Raw genomic sequence first — 16,015 nt, 5'->3', positions numbered from 1 at the left:
TTATGTATTAGGGGGCAGACCGAAATAGCCGTGCTGAGACCGTTTGCAGCAGGTGGTCTTGGTACGTTTCCAGACAGACTCTAGAGCCCTTTGTTTATGTTTGATTCAGCACAGCTACCAGGCGTACACGGTCAGGAAAATCCAAATGCTTTCCCAAAGCCAAGTATGTGTTGTATTTTGTCGTACAGTAAACAAACTAATAAACAAAGCATATTTTTTGTAAGGAATAAAAATCCATTAGGTTTACTTGTCCAACCATTTTTTCATTAAATAGTGAGAGAACCAAACTAATGACACAATGAAGTTCCTTGTGTTTTCTATGAACTCAGAGCACATGTGTCCTGCCACCACAGACACATCTTACCAGTAAACAGGTTGCATATTCTATATATTTTGTTTTTTTCACATATAGAATGTGTAAAAAAAAACTAAATATTTTTTTTTACATATTCTACATATGTAAAATAATATACATATGTACTTTTATTTATTTATTTTTTTACATATTTAACAGGTTATTATTTACTATTTAAACATTAACAACCTCATCAACTGACTAGAACAAAAGTAAATAAACTACAGACCATGGCAAACGCACAAAACAACGTTTGTGTTTTAGTGTAAAAATCTAGTAATAGAGTTGTATCCCTCAAAAATTTACATTTCATATGAGATGTTTTAAATTGCTAAAATCATCCAGCTGTAATCTGGCAAACTGTTAGCATGATAAACACCGATTTAGATTGCTTTTGAACTGTAATAAATGGAACATTGACCAACATACTGGATGTGTTTTGATTACTTTTAACACTGGCACTTGACAAAATCCAATACTTGTTACGGGTTTTCACAATATTTGACTATGTGATGTGTTTGTACTGTTTTTATATTTTCATGATGTAAAGCACTTTGAATTGCCTTGTTGCTGAATTGTGCTACACAAATAAACTTGATTGATATATTTTCTACTACTTCTGTCTTTGCTAAACTAGTCAAAAGCAGCAAACTATACTTTCTTTTTCTCTTTCTTTAATCAGCCCCTTCTCCAGTAACTTCCATCCAAGCAAAGGATATCACCAGACACACCATCTCACTGGCCTGGCAGCCACCAGAGAGGTCCAATGGTGTCATCCTGGAGTATGAGGTCAAGTATTACGAAAAGGTAAGTGGTGCTATGAGAGAATTTTCACACATCGAAGTTTCAAAAAAGCAACTTTTGAGTAACTGACTGTCTCTTTGTCATCCTCAGGACCAGAACGAAAGAAGCTATCGCATCATAAAAACATCATCCAGAAGCACAGACATCAAGGGCCTCACCCCCCTCACCTCTTATGTGTTTCATGTGCGTGCTCGGACTGCCGCCGGCTACGGTGAATTTAGCGGACCCTTTGAGTTCATGACTAACTCCGGTGAGTCTCATAACAGCGCAGCCTCTCCTCAACTTGTCTTGATGACATCACTGTCATAGAGCAGAACAGGCAGGGCACCATGCCAGTTGCCACATAATTTTATGAACAATCTCACATTGATAGCATCTTTTATGAGGTTTTCTCCTCATCATTTCAGTGATTAATCATAATCTGTTGTCTATTAAACATAAATTATGTTGCTCCCCAGAACCTGACTGGCAACTTATGTCTCAGCGTCTGAGCCAGCCACGGTTCAGACTGGAGGTTTTAAGATAGAAGAACCTAGTAACCTTTTTGCCTGCTACAGTTCAGAACTTGGCATCTGCTTCTCAAATTGCACCGAGCTGGCTTCTGTCACCCATTACAGTGTCCCACAGTACAGCCACATAACTGGTTAGTCACAGAAAGTTATTTAGAATTTTTAAGATTCCAGTCTGTAGATTATCACTTAACGGAGAGCATTAGATGTTGATGCTCTGAATATAACTTAAGCTCTTTAGCATTTTGTATCTATTTATACAATGTTTTCTCAGTCTAGCTGCTATGAAACTATTACAGAAAATGCATGGGTGTTGAAAACATAGCCATCATTCTGTTGGAGATTTTCTGCTGGGCTAAACTGAACTTAGGTTAGACTCTGCAATACTTTTGTAAACTGAGGAGTCTGTTGGACTCCTGGAGGATTTGCCTCTTTGTCAGTTATTACCCAAATTTCATTCCCACACGTTGCCATATTGTCACTTCCACATCACTTAAACAGCCAATCTCTGATGTTTAGGCAAATTTCTGCCTAAACATCAGAGATTGGCCCTGATGTTTAGGCAGGGCAAATCTCTGTCTTGGAGTAAGTCATTTTTTATTGATGTATCTGTTGATTTTATTATGCTCTAAATCAGCACTTGAAGTGGTTACATTTGCTTGCACTTCTCTGTACAACTATAAAATCAGTTTGACTTTGCTGCTGTTTTATCAAAGTGAGCCTTTTATTTCAGTAACTCTGCATACTCAATCCAACCAAATAACTGTCTATTTCCTAACATTCACCGTCACCTTGTAAAATTCATTGCATGTACATTAAATTAAAGTGACAGAGGTGCACTAAAGACCCAGGTGTCCTCTTTGTGATGCAGAGGCACAGCGGCACATGATAATGACACGGTCAAGCACACATCCTAATGGGCCATCATTGTCTCCCAATGAAGCATGCGGAGCGGCCAATTTTGTGGGGAGGACTGTAAAATGGATGCATGGGGAACAAACACTGTGCTGGATAGGGGAGCGACAGGGGAGGATGTAGGAGGAGATCAGTTACTTTGACAAACACACAATGCACAGCAGCTCTTTGATGCATTGCAGCTCGGCCAAGCATAATGATGTTGACTTTTCTCTTTGTCTCCCTCTAACATTCCTCACTTTCTACTTCTCTTTTCTTTCCCTTCTTCCACTCCCTTCAAATCCTTTTTGCCACAGTCCCAGCTCCCATTATAGGCGACGGGGCAAACTCCACCGTGTTACTGGTGTCTGTGGTGGGCAGCGTGGTCCTTCTGATTATCCTCATCAGCGCTTTCATCATCAGCCGAAGGTGAGCGTCTTCCCTTCTTCCCCTCCACTATCCCTTCTGCTTTCTGTCTCTTCCTCATTCCCTGCAGCTGAGGGATGTCTTCCTCAGGGGTCGGAAAAAGCAGCTGTCAGGAAAGTCATTCACAAATATGCGCACATCCACACCGCCAGGCAGCTTGTACAACTGGCTCACATCAGATGAGTGATGACTTGCCACACCGGAGTCGTGATTGACAGCTCCGACAGCTGAAGAGATGCAATCAGCGACCCCTCACTCCCTGTCTCCTGCATCCATCCCCCACTTCTCTCCTTCCTTGTTGTTCTCCCCTCCCCTCCCTCTATCTCCCTTCTAGCTGTGGTAATCACGGCTGCTGGTTATTTTCCCCTGCTGCGGTTTTCTTTCCGCCAGGCAAAAAAAAAATAAGAATGAGAGAGAGACATATAGAAGTAAGAAAGAAAAAGAAAGAGCAACAGGAGGGACAATGAGATAAGCGGGCAATGAAAAGTAGAAGCTAGAATACAGAGAGAGTTAGATGGAGAGGCATCAGGTGGATTTGCAGTGACCCAATCTCAGAGTGTTAACCAGGCAGCAGGACAAAGCGCCATCACACAGATGGGATTACATGCAGATGGGCTGTCTCACCTCAGGGTGTTAACCACACTCCCATCGTGTGTGTGTTTGCGTATTGAAGGTGTAAATGTGTGTATTCTTATGCAGGAATAAAAAAAAAAAAAAGTTTTGCATGTGTGACTATAGAGAGGAAATATAAATGTCGTGTGTTGATCCCTGCCTTTGTGTGGCCTAATATGGACACTAGATCATTGCTTGCATGAGTGTGTTGGTGTTGAGAATGATGATGAGTGAAAGGGGCAGTTGGTTGTGCATGCGTGTGTGTGTCCTCTTTTTTTCCATGCGATTGCCTCTCTCTCTCCAGCCGAGCAGGTGGTTGTCTCGGCCCTTTTTTATATGCATGCGATGGCCGCTGTCATTGTGCTGCTGCGGCCAGCCTGTGATTGTAGGGAGGGACTGCAATCACGTTGCCGTTTACCATCATTGCACAACCATTGCTCTAGGACAAAACACATGTGGTCATTTCCACCACTGACCTGTACATCAATATGAACACAGATGTCAGGCTTCCTGAGGGAATTTTAGAGCATTTTTGTGTAAGGATTAATTCATAGTTTTTCTCTTTGTCCTCCCTTTTTCAAGTCCATCAAGCGGTTCCATCTTTAATGTTCTTCAAGATCAGTTCCAGCTGAATATCACTATCAATCCTGTTAAAAAAAAAAAAGTACACCTTTTAATAACGATGCTCTGTCTGGTAACCCGAACAGGACAACTGACTGGTTGCTAAAAATCCAACTTTCACTTATTGGTAAATGCAAGAAGGTAACCTCAGTACTGTTTAGTGAGGTACTGAATACAGAAGACTGAAAGATAGGTATTTTCATTATCAGTATGGTGTTCAAAAGTACCGTCATAGGAAGCAAAAAGATTTAAGCTAGGTTTATAGTTGGCACATTGAACAGGGCACAAGGGGTGCCTGCCAAATGGGCCGTCCCCTCCCCTGGCCTCGCTTGCTGTTGCGGCACCGGGTTGGGCACCTCTGAACTTAAAAGCACGACTATAACTCAGCCTTTAAAAGCCATATCTTGACTTCATTCAGACTGCAAGAGAGTCAGACTTTGACAGATAATAGGATGGTTAAGCAGAGCATAGCAAATAGCTCTGTTTTCTCCTTTCAAACTTTGAACCTCTGTTATTTATGAAACATGCAGGACTGGAAAAGTCTGTAGCCTGTAGTCTGAATGTTATGGCAAACATCTAAGTTATTCAGGGTGCATCACAAAATGCTCCCTTCTTTGCTCTTAATATAAACACACTGGAAAAGCTAAAAAAAAAAAACCCATCTATTTTAATGCTAGTTTTATACCTACATACATTATTATTTAGGTCAAAGATTTACAAAAATGGTGATTGAAAATCTGTTACATATTCTAATTGCTACATCTCTAACAATAATAGAAAATTTTTATATGTTACCAATATGCATTTACTTTGTCACTTCTGTGTGTTTTTCAAGTTGTCAACACATATTTTAACCACTGCATAAATTAATTTGATCTAACAAAAAAATTTTAAAATAATAATAACAATATTGACTTTCTTTGCTAATAAAAAAACCCTGCAAGGTTTATGTTAAATAATAAAGAGATTCATGTAAGGCTTAAACCTACAGTCATATTCAATACATTTCAAAATATGTTACGGTGAGGCTTGTCTGTCAGATTAAAAATGCCTTTTGAAAATAACCTTTAAGCAGATGTTAAATTTAGTTTACATTGAGCTCAAAATCCTGTATTAAAACGTTTTATTGGTCTGATGTAATATTATAATTTATTGTTTTGATTTGCCAGAAAATCATCAGAAATAGCAGAAAGAAAGGCTTCAAAACATCCGTCTTTATATAATTTATTTATATATTGTGCTTCGCTTAATGAATGGATTTATTGAAATACATTCTATTTCTTTGAATATAGATCTGTATTGTTTATGGTATTCTCAACCTAGGGTAAAAATGCTATGGTTTACAATATTTAGGCAAAGGTTTAAAACAAATAATCTTTTGTTTCCAATAATCAAATTAAGGGCAACATTTGGCCTAAATTTTTTTAAATTGGAAAATAAAATAAATAAAATTAGATTTACCTCATGCTCACTTGAGTGTTTATGTTGTGTAGCAAACGTCAGAAATACTGCTAGGCATTCTACCTTGCTTTACAGTTTTTTCCAGGCTAACTGAGACACACATTGACTTTTAGTCTGACTGTAACTCTGAATATGAGATATTTTGTGACATATTTGGAAAAGCTAACATGACTGATTGTCCTGTTTTTTGTCCCCAGAAGGAGTAAATACAGCAAGGCCAAGCAGGACTCTGACGAAGAGAAGCACTTACACCAAGGTAACTCATAGTTTGCCGTCCACCTACGCACTCCGTAATTGAAAACCATTAGTGCTGTCAGGTGTGCCCATGTGCATGCACTCTAAACCACAAACGAGTCCCATAAAATGGGGAGAAAAACAAACTATTTGGAAGTTAATGTACTTGCTTGCTAACATGTTTCAAACACCTCATTATCAAGTCATCAGCGTTGTTATTTGCATGCCAGAAGAATTTCAAGTTAATGAGCTCCATCTTCATCAGAGTCCGCCACTATGACATGAAAAGCAATAGAGTCACAGTGTGAAGTGAGGTATGGAGGGAAGTGAGGAGGAGGAGAGGATCCAGAGAGGAAGGCAGTGTAGCCTGCAGCGTGATGGAAATAAAGAACAGATGGAGGGCGGAGAGCAGAGTTGCCTAAATGAATGAACCTCACCCTTTCTTTTTCTGTTTTTGCTTCTTTCCCTTCCATCCTTTCTTTTCTCAGAAGTCAGGATATATGTTGACCCCTTTACCTATGAGGACCCAAATCAAGCCGTCCGCGAGTTTGCCAAAGAGATTGACGCTTCCTGTATCAAGATCGAGAAAGTTATTGGTATCGGTAAGTAAAAAAGCTTTGTTTGGACTCTTTAAATGCTTTCAGACTTCACTTTATTTTTAGAGCAATATTAAAACAATGCTAGAAGACATTTGTTATACCTTAAGAGAAGTCACGAGGCAGAAAAAAAATCAACACAAGCTAAATATTCTCTGTGCTATTCCTGTGGCCAGAGAAAAGTCATCCAATGACAAAATAATAAAGCGAAAGAATCAATATCCATTTCCTCTTCTTTTTCTGCTCCAATGGATAAGAGAAGGAGGAGGCCAAAAGGGGATTAAAAAGACCCTGATCAATGTTAAAAGTGGAACCCTTCAAACCTGCAGACACACACACGTACACATAGACACAAACACTTTTTGATTTGATTCATAGTATCTGAATCAGAATGTTCATTTATCATTGCGCCACATCTTGAATGCAGCCTGTGTGTTCTCAGGAGAATTTGGTGAAGTCTGCAGCGGTCGCTTGAAAATGCCTGGCAAGAGGGAGATCTGCGTGGCCATAAAGACGCTGAAAGCCGGCTACACTGACAAGCAGAGAAGAGACTTCCTTTCTGAGGCCAGCATCATGGGCCAGTTTGACCACCCCAACATCATTCACCTGGAGGGTGTGGTCACCAAATGTACGTTCAGTATGTGGCTGTTTCGTTCTTTTAGCATTAAAATAGGACTCAGATGGGTGGGAGGGATTGTAATGAAACTCAGCTCCCACACTCCCAACATTTGCACACACAGTTACTGTTATATCATTATTAGAGGCATAGAAAGGTCATAACAACAATAACAATAAATCATAATAAATTACATATTTCAGAGAAGGTGATCATGGGGACATTTGATATTTGATATTTGACAGTATGTATATTATGTATAATAATACATATAATTGAGTATATGCAAGTCTTAGTAGCCTTTTAAATTCTTCACATTTAGTTTTTTACAAGCTCAAATGTAAAAGCTAACTGAGCACGGTGATGTCGTCCATCAAATCCAACAGGCTGGGCAAGAATAACATTAATTAGAGAGGCAGCCATTGTTGAGATGAAGCAGAAGAAGCCCTGATAGGAGTTTGCTAAAAACCCATGTAGAAAACGCAGCAAACATGGAAGAAAGTCCTCTGATCAGATTAGACCAAAATTAAACGTTTTGGCCTACATGCAAAATGCTATGTGTGGCAGAACACCAACGCTACACCTCACTTTGAAAACTGGATCCTCACCATGACACTTGATGTTGGCAGAATCATGGATTTCTTTAGTAGGGACACAGAAGCTAGTCAGAAGTGATGCTAAGATGGATGGCGCAAAGTACAGGACAATCCTGGCAGAAAACCAGTTAGTAGTCCCAGAAGACTTTCAGCACAACAAGCAGCCAGAGATATAGAGGGATTGTTTAGATCCAATTTGGTTTAGATCAAAATTCAACTAAGAATCTGTGACAACTCTTGAAAATGTCCCCAAATGTTTTCTGTCCAATCTTTCTAAGATTGAGCTACTTAGCACAAAAGAAAAAAATCCTCTAGCAGCAGAGCTGGTACATACCCTCAAAGCAGGCGTAATTGCAAGAAAAGGTGGTTCTACAAATTGTTGGCATAGGGGGTTAAACACAATTCATCTCTTCAAACTATGCATCATTTTCCTTCCACTGTTTTGGCAGCATTTTATGTTGTTGTTTTGTACTGATTTATGTTGGTTTATCAAATGAAGGCCCACTAAAATACATTGTTGTTTGTGGTTTAACATGATAAATGTGAGGGGAAAAAATACAGAGGTGTGAACACTTTCGGAAGACACAATATATGTGTGCTGTATGGTAGAGGTAGGTTTTGTCCAGATGGATTGGGTCCTGCCTTGGGGTGGGGGAGGCAGTGTTAGAGGTAGCTGGGCATTAGGATGGGGGTGTGTTGGGGGGCTAATGGGTCCAGGAACAGGCCCTTCAGCACAGCTCCAGACTCATTAATCATGGTGTCAGCTGTAAATGTGTTTGGGGTTAGGGAGTGATACCCTATCCCTTCTCTATCTGCTTCTGCATGGTCACAGAACACCGGCCAAATTTCTCTCCCTCTGCCCTTGGCACTCTCCTCCTCTCTCTACTTCCCCATCAACCCCCCATCCCCTTTCACACCTTCGCTTCATGGTATTTGTGAAGCAATAGGTGAGTGCATGTGCAAGCATGTAGGAAAGTCTTTTTGGCGGTTACCATAGCTGATGGCTGGCCTGGCGTAGATGGATGAAGTGTCTGAATGCTTTGCGACACAACAGCCCAGCCATATCTTAGCTAGATAACACTGTCTCTACTCCTGTCATACTCGCTCGCCTTCACACACGCACAGCAATAGTGACATGCACGAACACAAGCACACCCTTTGTCCTGCTGGAGCTAAAAGTGCACAGTGGCACAGGCTGAATTGCTTATCACCTATCACACCGCTCACCACGCAGAATGACCTCTCAGACCCAGACAAAGGGAGAAAGACAAAGTAAAGAGGAATAAGAGGAAGGAGAAGAAACTGCAGAGGAGTGGTGGCTAAGAAAGTTGCAAACAGTTGCAGAGAGGAATAGGCAGGGAAGTAGTTAGGAGCTGAGAAAAGAGAGAATGCAGGAGTGGACAGTGGTCGAACTACTGAACCGGCTGAGAGATGAAGAAGAAACAGATGATTTGCATGGCAGTGACAAAGGCCGACACAAACACCAAGGCAAATAGAACATCCGATAACTCCCACTCTCTCCACCCATACTTTTGAGAGCTTGATACAAGGTTTGGGCAAATGAGTCCTTCACACTTGAGAGTGTCAGTGGAATCTATTAAAAATCCATTATTTGAATTGCATTCCACTCTCCATTACAATCAAGTTAAAAGGAATTCTCAATTTGGCCTCAGTTTGCTGGCATGTCCAACTGAGCCAATTAAGGCTTATTAATAATGGAAGAACTCCAAATAGGCACTAACCTCCATAAATGTGCAAAGATCTGTCACTGAAGACTGCTGGCTGCAGTCCACCATCCTGAAGCATGTGTATACTTAGTGTTTCTATCATGTCAGTGTGTAATTAAAATCTAGCCTCCATTAGAGCTTGAAATCAGATGTGATATGTTTCAAGGCTAATTTACATAAAGTTGGAGAATGCTAATTTCCAACCGATCTGCTCTTAAAAGCAGATTGTGGTGAGGTGCAGGCGTTACAGAGCCAGCAACTCCCCCAGCACTGCACCCCCTGTTGCGTTTTCACCAAACTCCACGGTTTTGTTGGCAGGTGATAATCGGCCCTCTGATGCAGCCCCTCGCCCAGAGTTCATTGCCAAAGGCGGCAGGGCGTACTCAGTAAACAAGGAATTAGCATGCAAATGGGCTGGAGGGAAGAGGGCGGGGCTGGGAAGGCGAGAGTTTAAGGTCGCAGGTCAGACGCTCCTCAGAGTTTATTGCACAGCTGTCAATCACCGGCAGCCCCAGGCCAGGGGCTTGCAATAAAGAGAACAAAGATGGCCGACAAAGAGGGCCCCCACTTCTCCTCCAACTTTAGTTCCACTTCCTCTTTTTGGACATCACTGGAGTCCCCCATAATTAACAGAGTGCCAATCATGCAGCATGTAAGGGGCTGACTGACGGCCTCTTGGTGTGGCTGGAAGCCTGCTTTGGAGCCGAAGAACTTCACCTTGAAGACCCTAGTTTTCAGTTGCTCAGGTGGCTTTCTGCTCCTTTTCTCATTCTGTTGGGTCACAAAACTTGTCCAAGCAGCAAGATTTTGTCAGGGTTTTTCTTCAAATAAATAAGCTTTATAATGCGTTGATAGCTCCTCAACCTTTTTACATTTTGTCACTTTACAATGACAAACCTCAATCATCTTAGTGGGATTTTATGCGCTAGACCAACACAAATGTGTTTTTATGTTCTTTTTTTTTTAGAAACTGGCTTTCCTCTTGCCATTTTTCCGTATTGGGAACATTTGTGAGCAGTTGTCATTTTAAATGAGTCTACTACCTGAGTTATTGATCTCTGAAGTTCATCCGGAGGTACAATTGGCCTTTGGCACACATCTTCCTTATTAATAATACCATTGGAACTCTAGATGTATGTTTAGTGTCATTGACCTGCTGGAAGTTGAATCTTCACAGTCTTTTGCAGCTGCTTGCAGGTCATCCATCAGTTTTTCCCCCATATTTAATGTCTTACACTTGGTTCTATCGCTGCTGAAGAAAAACATCTGAACAACATGATGCTGCCACCACCACAATGTTCCAACTGGGAGGTGGTGGACAGTATTCAGGGGTAAGCATAAAACATCATAGCAGGGTTCACCAGAGTTCATTAATTATCCTCAGCTCACAGAACACTTGTGTTTTTTACAGAGATTAAATGAATGTTTCCCAGTTATTGGTATTATGAAGACAACTGGTGGCATTTGTTTTTATTTGGGGATTTTAGAGTAAAGGAGGCTGGAGGAAGATGGTGAATACACTGGTGCGGGTCGAGTTGAAATGGGTTACTAAAAACAGAATACAAAGGGTGTGGAGTAGTAATTTCCAGCTTGCTGCCCCTTTGCTGATGGACACAACCCCCTCCAAACACACACACACAATCATGTTTAACTCCCCCTCCCTCCCAACCTCCCTCATTTGTAGAGACCAACGTTAAGCAGGGACCCACCGGGAAACGTCCTCCTGTTCTGCCGTCTGCCTCAGCTCAGATAAAGAAGCAGCTCCCCGCCCCCTACAGAAAAGAAAAGGTGAAAAGAGGAGTGGCAGGGTTCAAAGGACGCTTTTGCGTCTGAGCGAAAAATGCGGAAGAAATAGGGGAGCTACCCGAGAGTGACAGATGCGTTGAAATTTGACAGAGAAGAGAGAGGGCAAGGGGGCAGCGAGTGACATAAGTATGGAGTCTGGGGGGATTCTGGGTGTTTGACTGCAGTCAGACTTTGCAGTGTCCAATGTCACTTCATATTTGCATGAACACAAGACGGTGTGAGTTTTAATGTGTGTGTGTGTGGCGGGGTTTTGTTTTATTGGGGACATTTTTGAATGTGCAGGGAGACATGATGGTCGGGGCGAGCTAATTAAGTCACCATGGGACCAAGATGGACGGCCTGACTGTCAAAAATCCTCTCACACTCACATGCTTTCCCTCAACATCCCGCCTGCTGTGTGGAGCTGTGATGTACATCGTTTTCCACCATAATCATCTGCCGTTGCTTCTCCCTTCTCTCTCTCTCTTTCTTTCTCCAGGTAAGCCGGTGATGATTATCACGGAGTACATGGAGAACGGATCGCTGGATGCATTCCTGAGGGTCAGTCATGCGTTTCTGTCCGCGCACACTTGTGCACGGGTGTCGATGTGTGACACGACTGTAGCGATGCCATCTTATCTCTGTAATGTCATCCGCTGAAATAACAAGTGTTGGTTCACAAACACCGACCCTAATCCTTATCCGCTTTGATCAACTCATGCTTTTCCTGACAAGGAGGTTTCACCTCTGTTTTTCAGGTTCACTACACGCAAGGTGCTCACTGATCCTAGGCAATACACAGAACATGCTGGGAAAGTCGGCTGACATTTAAAAGAGGAATTGCTGCTGCAAATACCTTAATGCATTAGACATTTTAAACAAAAATACATAACATAATCTAAAAGTAGCTCCTTTTTCTTCAACATATTGAGTATTAAAGTTGTAACATTGTCGTTTATGGTTGTCAGTTTTTGGTACTTTTTATTTCTTTATGGAATAATTCATTCAGAAACACAAGTGTACTAATATGGCAAAGTCAGGGTTTAGCAAGACTTTGCAAAGTTAGGGTTACCAAAATCCTTCAACTTCTCATCAAAACTTGAGATGCAACAGAAACTAACTAGAATTTTCTTCAGTTGTATGGAGCGTACAGTAAAACGGCAATGCTGTTGCTATTTACTAAGACAAGGGTATCACAGTTTTCTCATTCATACAAAAACAAAAAAAGACACACAAGCAATTTACTTGTTGGGAATGTTTCCAGTTCCTAAAACATGTCAGTTTGGAGAATGTGGCTTAAATTTTTATTTAAAACCAAATGCTGGAAGATTTCACACCACTTATACTGTACACTTTGGACAATGGACCAAACTCCTGATCGTTTTCATTATGTCATCGTCATGTCCGATACAGTAGATGGTCTTGTGTTGTGCCATCACAAAAACCTACCCAGTAGACCTACCCAGCAGGTTGTTCTGTATATGTATGAGATAAAGCAGAAAAAAATCATATATGCGAGTACAAAATGTTGCTGTTGTTACAAAGATTACACAATTCTCAGATTTTCACATTTCAAAAACACACAAACAATCCATCTCCTCAGGTGGTTTTTATTTTCTTTTTCTAGTGATTCGAAGTCCTGATATTTACAACAGTGGAAATTTCCTTTTTTTGCAGAAGAATGATGGTCGCTTCACAGTCATCCAGCTGGTTGGCATCCTGCGTGGCATTGCGTCAGGCATGAAGTACCTGTCAGACATGAGCTACGTTCACCGCGACTTAGCCGCTCGCAACATCCTGGTGAACAGCAACCTGGTGTGCAAGGTGTCTGACTTTGGCATGTCACGAGTGCTGGAAGACGACCCGGAGGCTGCATACACCACCAGGGTGAGTGTGTGAGAGTGTGTCTTTTGCATCCGTGTGCCCAACTGTGTATGCGCCGGTCACCTTATTTGTCAGCTTTAATTAATCAGCCCAGCATCCAATTACAGGGAGGCAAGATCCCCATTCGCTGGACGGCCCCAGAGGCCATCGCTTACAGGAAGTTCACCTCAGCCAGTGATGTGTGGAGTTACGGCATCGTCATGTGGGAGGTGATGTCATATGGCGAGCGACCATACTGGGACATGAGTAATCAAGACGTAAGTCTGAGGATACATGATTATGTGTAACAGCTCGTAAATAACAGACAGTCTGTATTAGTTTTACCATTTCACCGTAAACATTAATTTAGATAAGAATGTACAACATGCAGCATGACCTGGTTTCTGTGACATTTATATTCCATTTATGATAAAACAGAGTTGAATTTCTCATAAACCAAAAGTTTTTTCAAGGAAACGTAGATTACAAGTAATTACATTTCCTTTAAAAAAAAAAAAAACTACCAGAATCCTGGGAATTAACATCAACATCCATCTACTGTTTTGCTAGGTGATCAAGGCTATTGATGAGGGCTATCGGCTGCCTCCACCCATGGACTGCCCTGTGGCTCTCCACCAGCTCATGCTGGACTGCTGGCAACGAGAGAGAGCTGACCGGCCAAAGTTCGGACAGATTGTCAACATGCTGGATAAGCTGATCCGCAACCCCAACACCCTGAAGAGGACTGGGGGAGAGACCGCAGTCAGGTGACGGAGCGAGACCACAAAAAATGTGATGGTGGGATGACGATTTTTACAGATGTTAAGATTGTGCACACTTAAGTTTTAGCTTTACAAACAAATTATCAAAAGAGAACCCGATTTAAAGCTGCAGGGTATTGACAAGATGGGAGTCCCATTTTTAATTTGCACCAACCCATGCAAGGGACACAATAGGAACAAAGTGATGTGGTAGAACTGGGCCAAATTTGAGATTTCTGTCCAACAAATAAAACACACTGCACACCACCCAGTCTGACTGAGCTTGAGCTTTGTCACAAAGAAGACTGATGAAAAGCCTTTATTTTATGGACAGCACATCAACCACACAATGGGGAAACACAGTTGTTTGAGTTTAAAATATGTAATTAATTATGTACTAACCACTAAACTCACATAATGCACTCACAATATATTATGTAGTTAGTATCTGGCCACACACACCGACACACGCTCACATCTACGCTTTTTATTCACATCACCATTAAACATTATCCAGCAGCATTTTGCGGCTGTTTTCTGCACAGATACCCTCCCTAATGGATTTCTCTGCATACTCGCGTTAATGGCGCTGTACATTCAGGAATGCAGTCGCTCTAACAGGGGGGGAGAATTACGATGTAACAGCGAGTTAGAAACAAACACGACCCTGCAGCTCCGCCACCATTACTCTCTGGCAGCTAAAAGCGTTAAGAATGACCTGTGTGTGTTTACAGACTCGGCGCGGAGCAGCGGGAGTCTGTTTGACTTTAACGAGTGTGTGAGCACACACGAGCGGGTTGCGCAGACTCACAGTCACCTAATGGGACGAGGGGAGAGCTAGGAGGGAGTCCTCGTGGAATAATTAGCGGGGCTGGATCCTATAAATGAGGCCTTTTGCAGTTACGGACCAAGAAGCGTGTGTGGGTTTAAAGGGATCTCCGGACTCATTCTGTTCCCACCTAATGAGTGGAGGTGACTTAAAGGGTCCAACATTACCTTACTTCACCTCGGCATACGTTTTTTCATGGAAGAGAAGATCATAAAAAGGCTTAGAGAATATGGAACAGTGAGAAAGTTACCAGAGCGGGACGACAGTGAATAAGTCATTGCCTCCGTGTAGATTTTTCATGGTTGAGAGGACTGTTTCAACAGAAAGGAGAGAAGCAGCAAAAAAACAGAAAGGGTGTGCGATTCGATGATGAATATGGGAAGGTGGCCGGGGACTCAGCTGTGCTGTAAAATGCACCTTCGTGAAGGGGTTACATGTTTTGTGTAAAATAAGGATTAACTAACAGTGTCGGTCACATCAGGGAGGAACGGTGTTGAACTTGGCCTGCGTTCTGGTAGCACCCACAAGGCAGGGACGCAAACCAGAGACGACCCTGACAGATGTGCGCTTTCCCTCAAAGCAGAACAGCTAAAGAGAAATGTAGCGTGGTGATTTTCACAGCCTGTGGGTAGTTCTCCATCATCATACAGGATGTAATATTCATCATACAGCAGAATGAGAGATATTTTTTCATGTAGCACTGATGTTGTACAGAGCTGTGGAGTATTTCCCCCTTACACACTTCTTCTCTCTTTGGTTTCTTGCACACTAAAATGTTTCAGATAGGCAACACAATCTTAGTGTCAGAAAAAAACCTGAGTAAATAAAAATTTCTGTTTTCAAATGATCATTTTCTTTATTAAGGGGGTAAAAGCTACTCAAACCAAACTGGGTCTGTGTGAGACTCTAATTAAACCTAATAACTGGCCACGACGATCGCCATCAAGTGTTTGGCATAACTGGCAATGAGCCTTTTACATTGATTTGGAGAATGTTTTGGAGTATGAAGTTGCTACAATAAAATTTTAGTTCAAACTAAGTTAATTTTCTGGAAAGAACATCATGCCTGCGGACTGTCTCGTCAGTCAATTGAATATTTTACTCTGAGGGATCATCAAAATTTTTCCTGGTAAATGTGAGACTCGTGTTTGTGATGTCTTTGTTTGTCACTGGTTTTCATCTCTGGAATATGTGTACGTTTATATTTCAAGTCAAAGTTTCAAGTCAGTTTGCAAACTCCTTTAGAAGTTATAGTTTGGATTTATGACTTAGGCAGAAACTTCAACACAGATAATAAGAACAGAGCTCGAGTGGAAGATGGTGGTA

The 16,015-nt window shown here is 41.6% G+C and overlaps 1 protein-coding gene across 5 annotated transcripts in view; it reads left to right on the top strand.

The window, feature by feature from the left end:
• Positions 1-16,015, top strand: part of epha4l (eph receptor A4, like) — a 66,211-nt gene that overhangs the window by 43,425 nt on the left and 6,771 nt on the right. Inside the window, exons 6-15 of one of the 5 annotated variants that reach the window (XM_028045047.1) lie at positions 1,038-1,162; positions 1,250-1,409; positions 2,880-2,991; positions 5,883-5,938; positions 6,405-6,518; positions 6,940-7,149; positions 11,736-11,797; positions 12,914-13,123; positions 13,228-13,377; positions 13,670-13,866. In XM_028045047.1, coding sequence (XP_027900848.1) covers positions 1,038-1,162; positions 1,250-1,409; positions 2,880-2,991; positions 5,883-5,938; positions 6,405-6,518; positions 6,940-7,149; positions 11,736-11,797; positions 12,914-13,123; positions 13,228-13,377; positions 13,670-13,866 — 1,396 coding nt within the window. Of the gene's footprint in view, positions 1-1,037; positions 1,163-1,249; positions 1,410-2,879; positions 2,992-5,879; positions 5,939-6,404; positions 6,519-6,939; positions 7,150-11,735; positions 11,798-12,913; positions 13,124-13,227; positions 13,378-13,669; positions 13,867-16,015 lie in introns of all 5 variants that reach the window. The other 4 variants (XM_028045046.1, XM_028045048.1, XM_028045049.1 and 1 more) reach the window with 4 other exon arrangements.

This window comes from Xiphophorus couchianus, chromosome 18 (assembly GCF_001444195.1).
Source record: "Xiphophorus couchianus chromosome 18, X_couchianus-1.0, whole genome shotgun sequence".
In the NCBI taxonomy this organism is placed as follows: Eukaryota; Metazoa; Chordata; class Actinopteri; order Cyprinodontiformes; family Poeciliidae; genus Xiphophorus; species Xiphophorus couchianus.
Note: the sequence above shows the minus strand (reverse complement) of the source record. Positions and strands in the feature narration are given on the sequence as shown.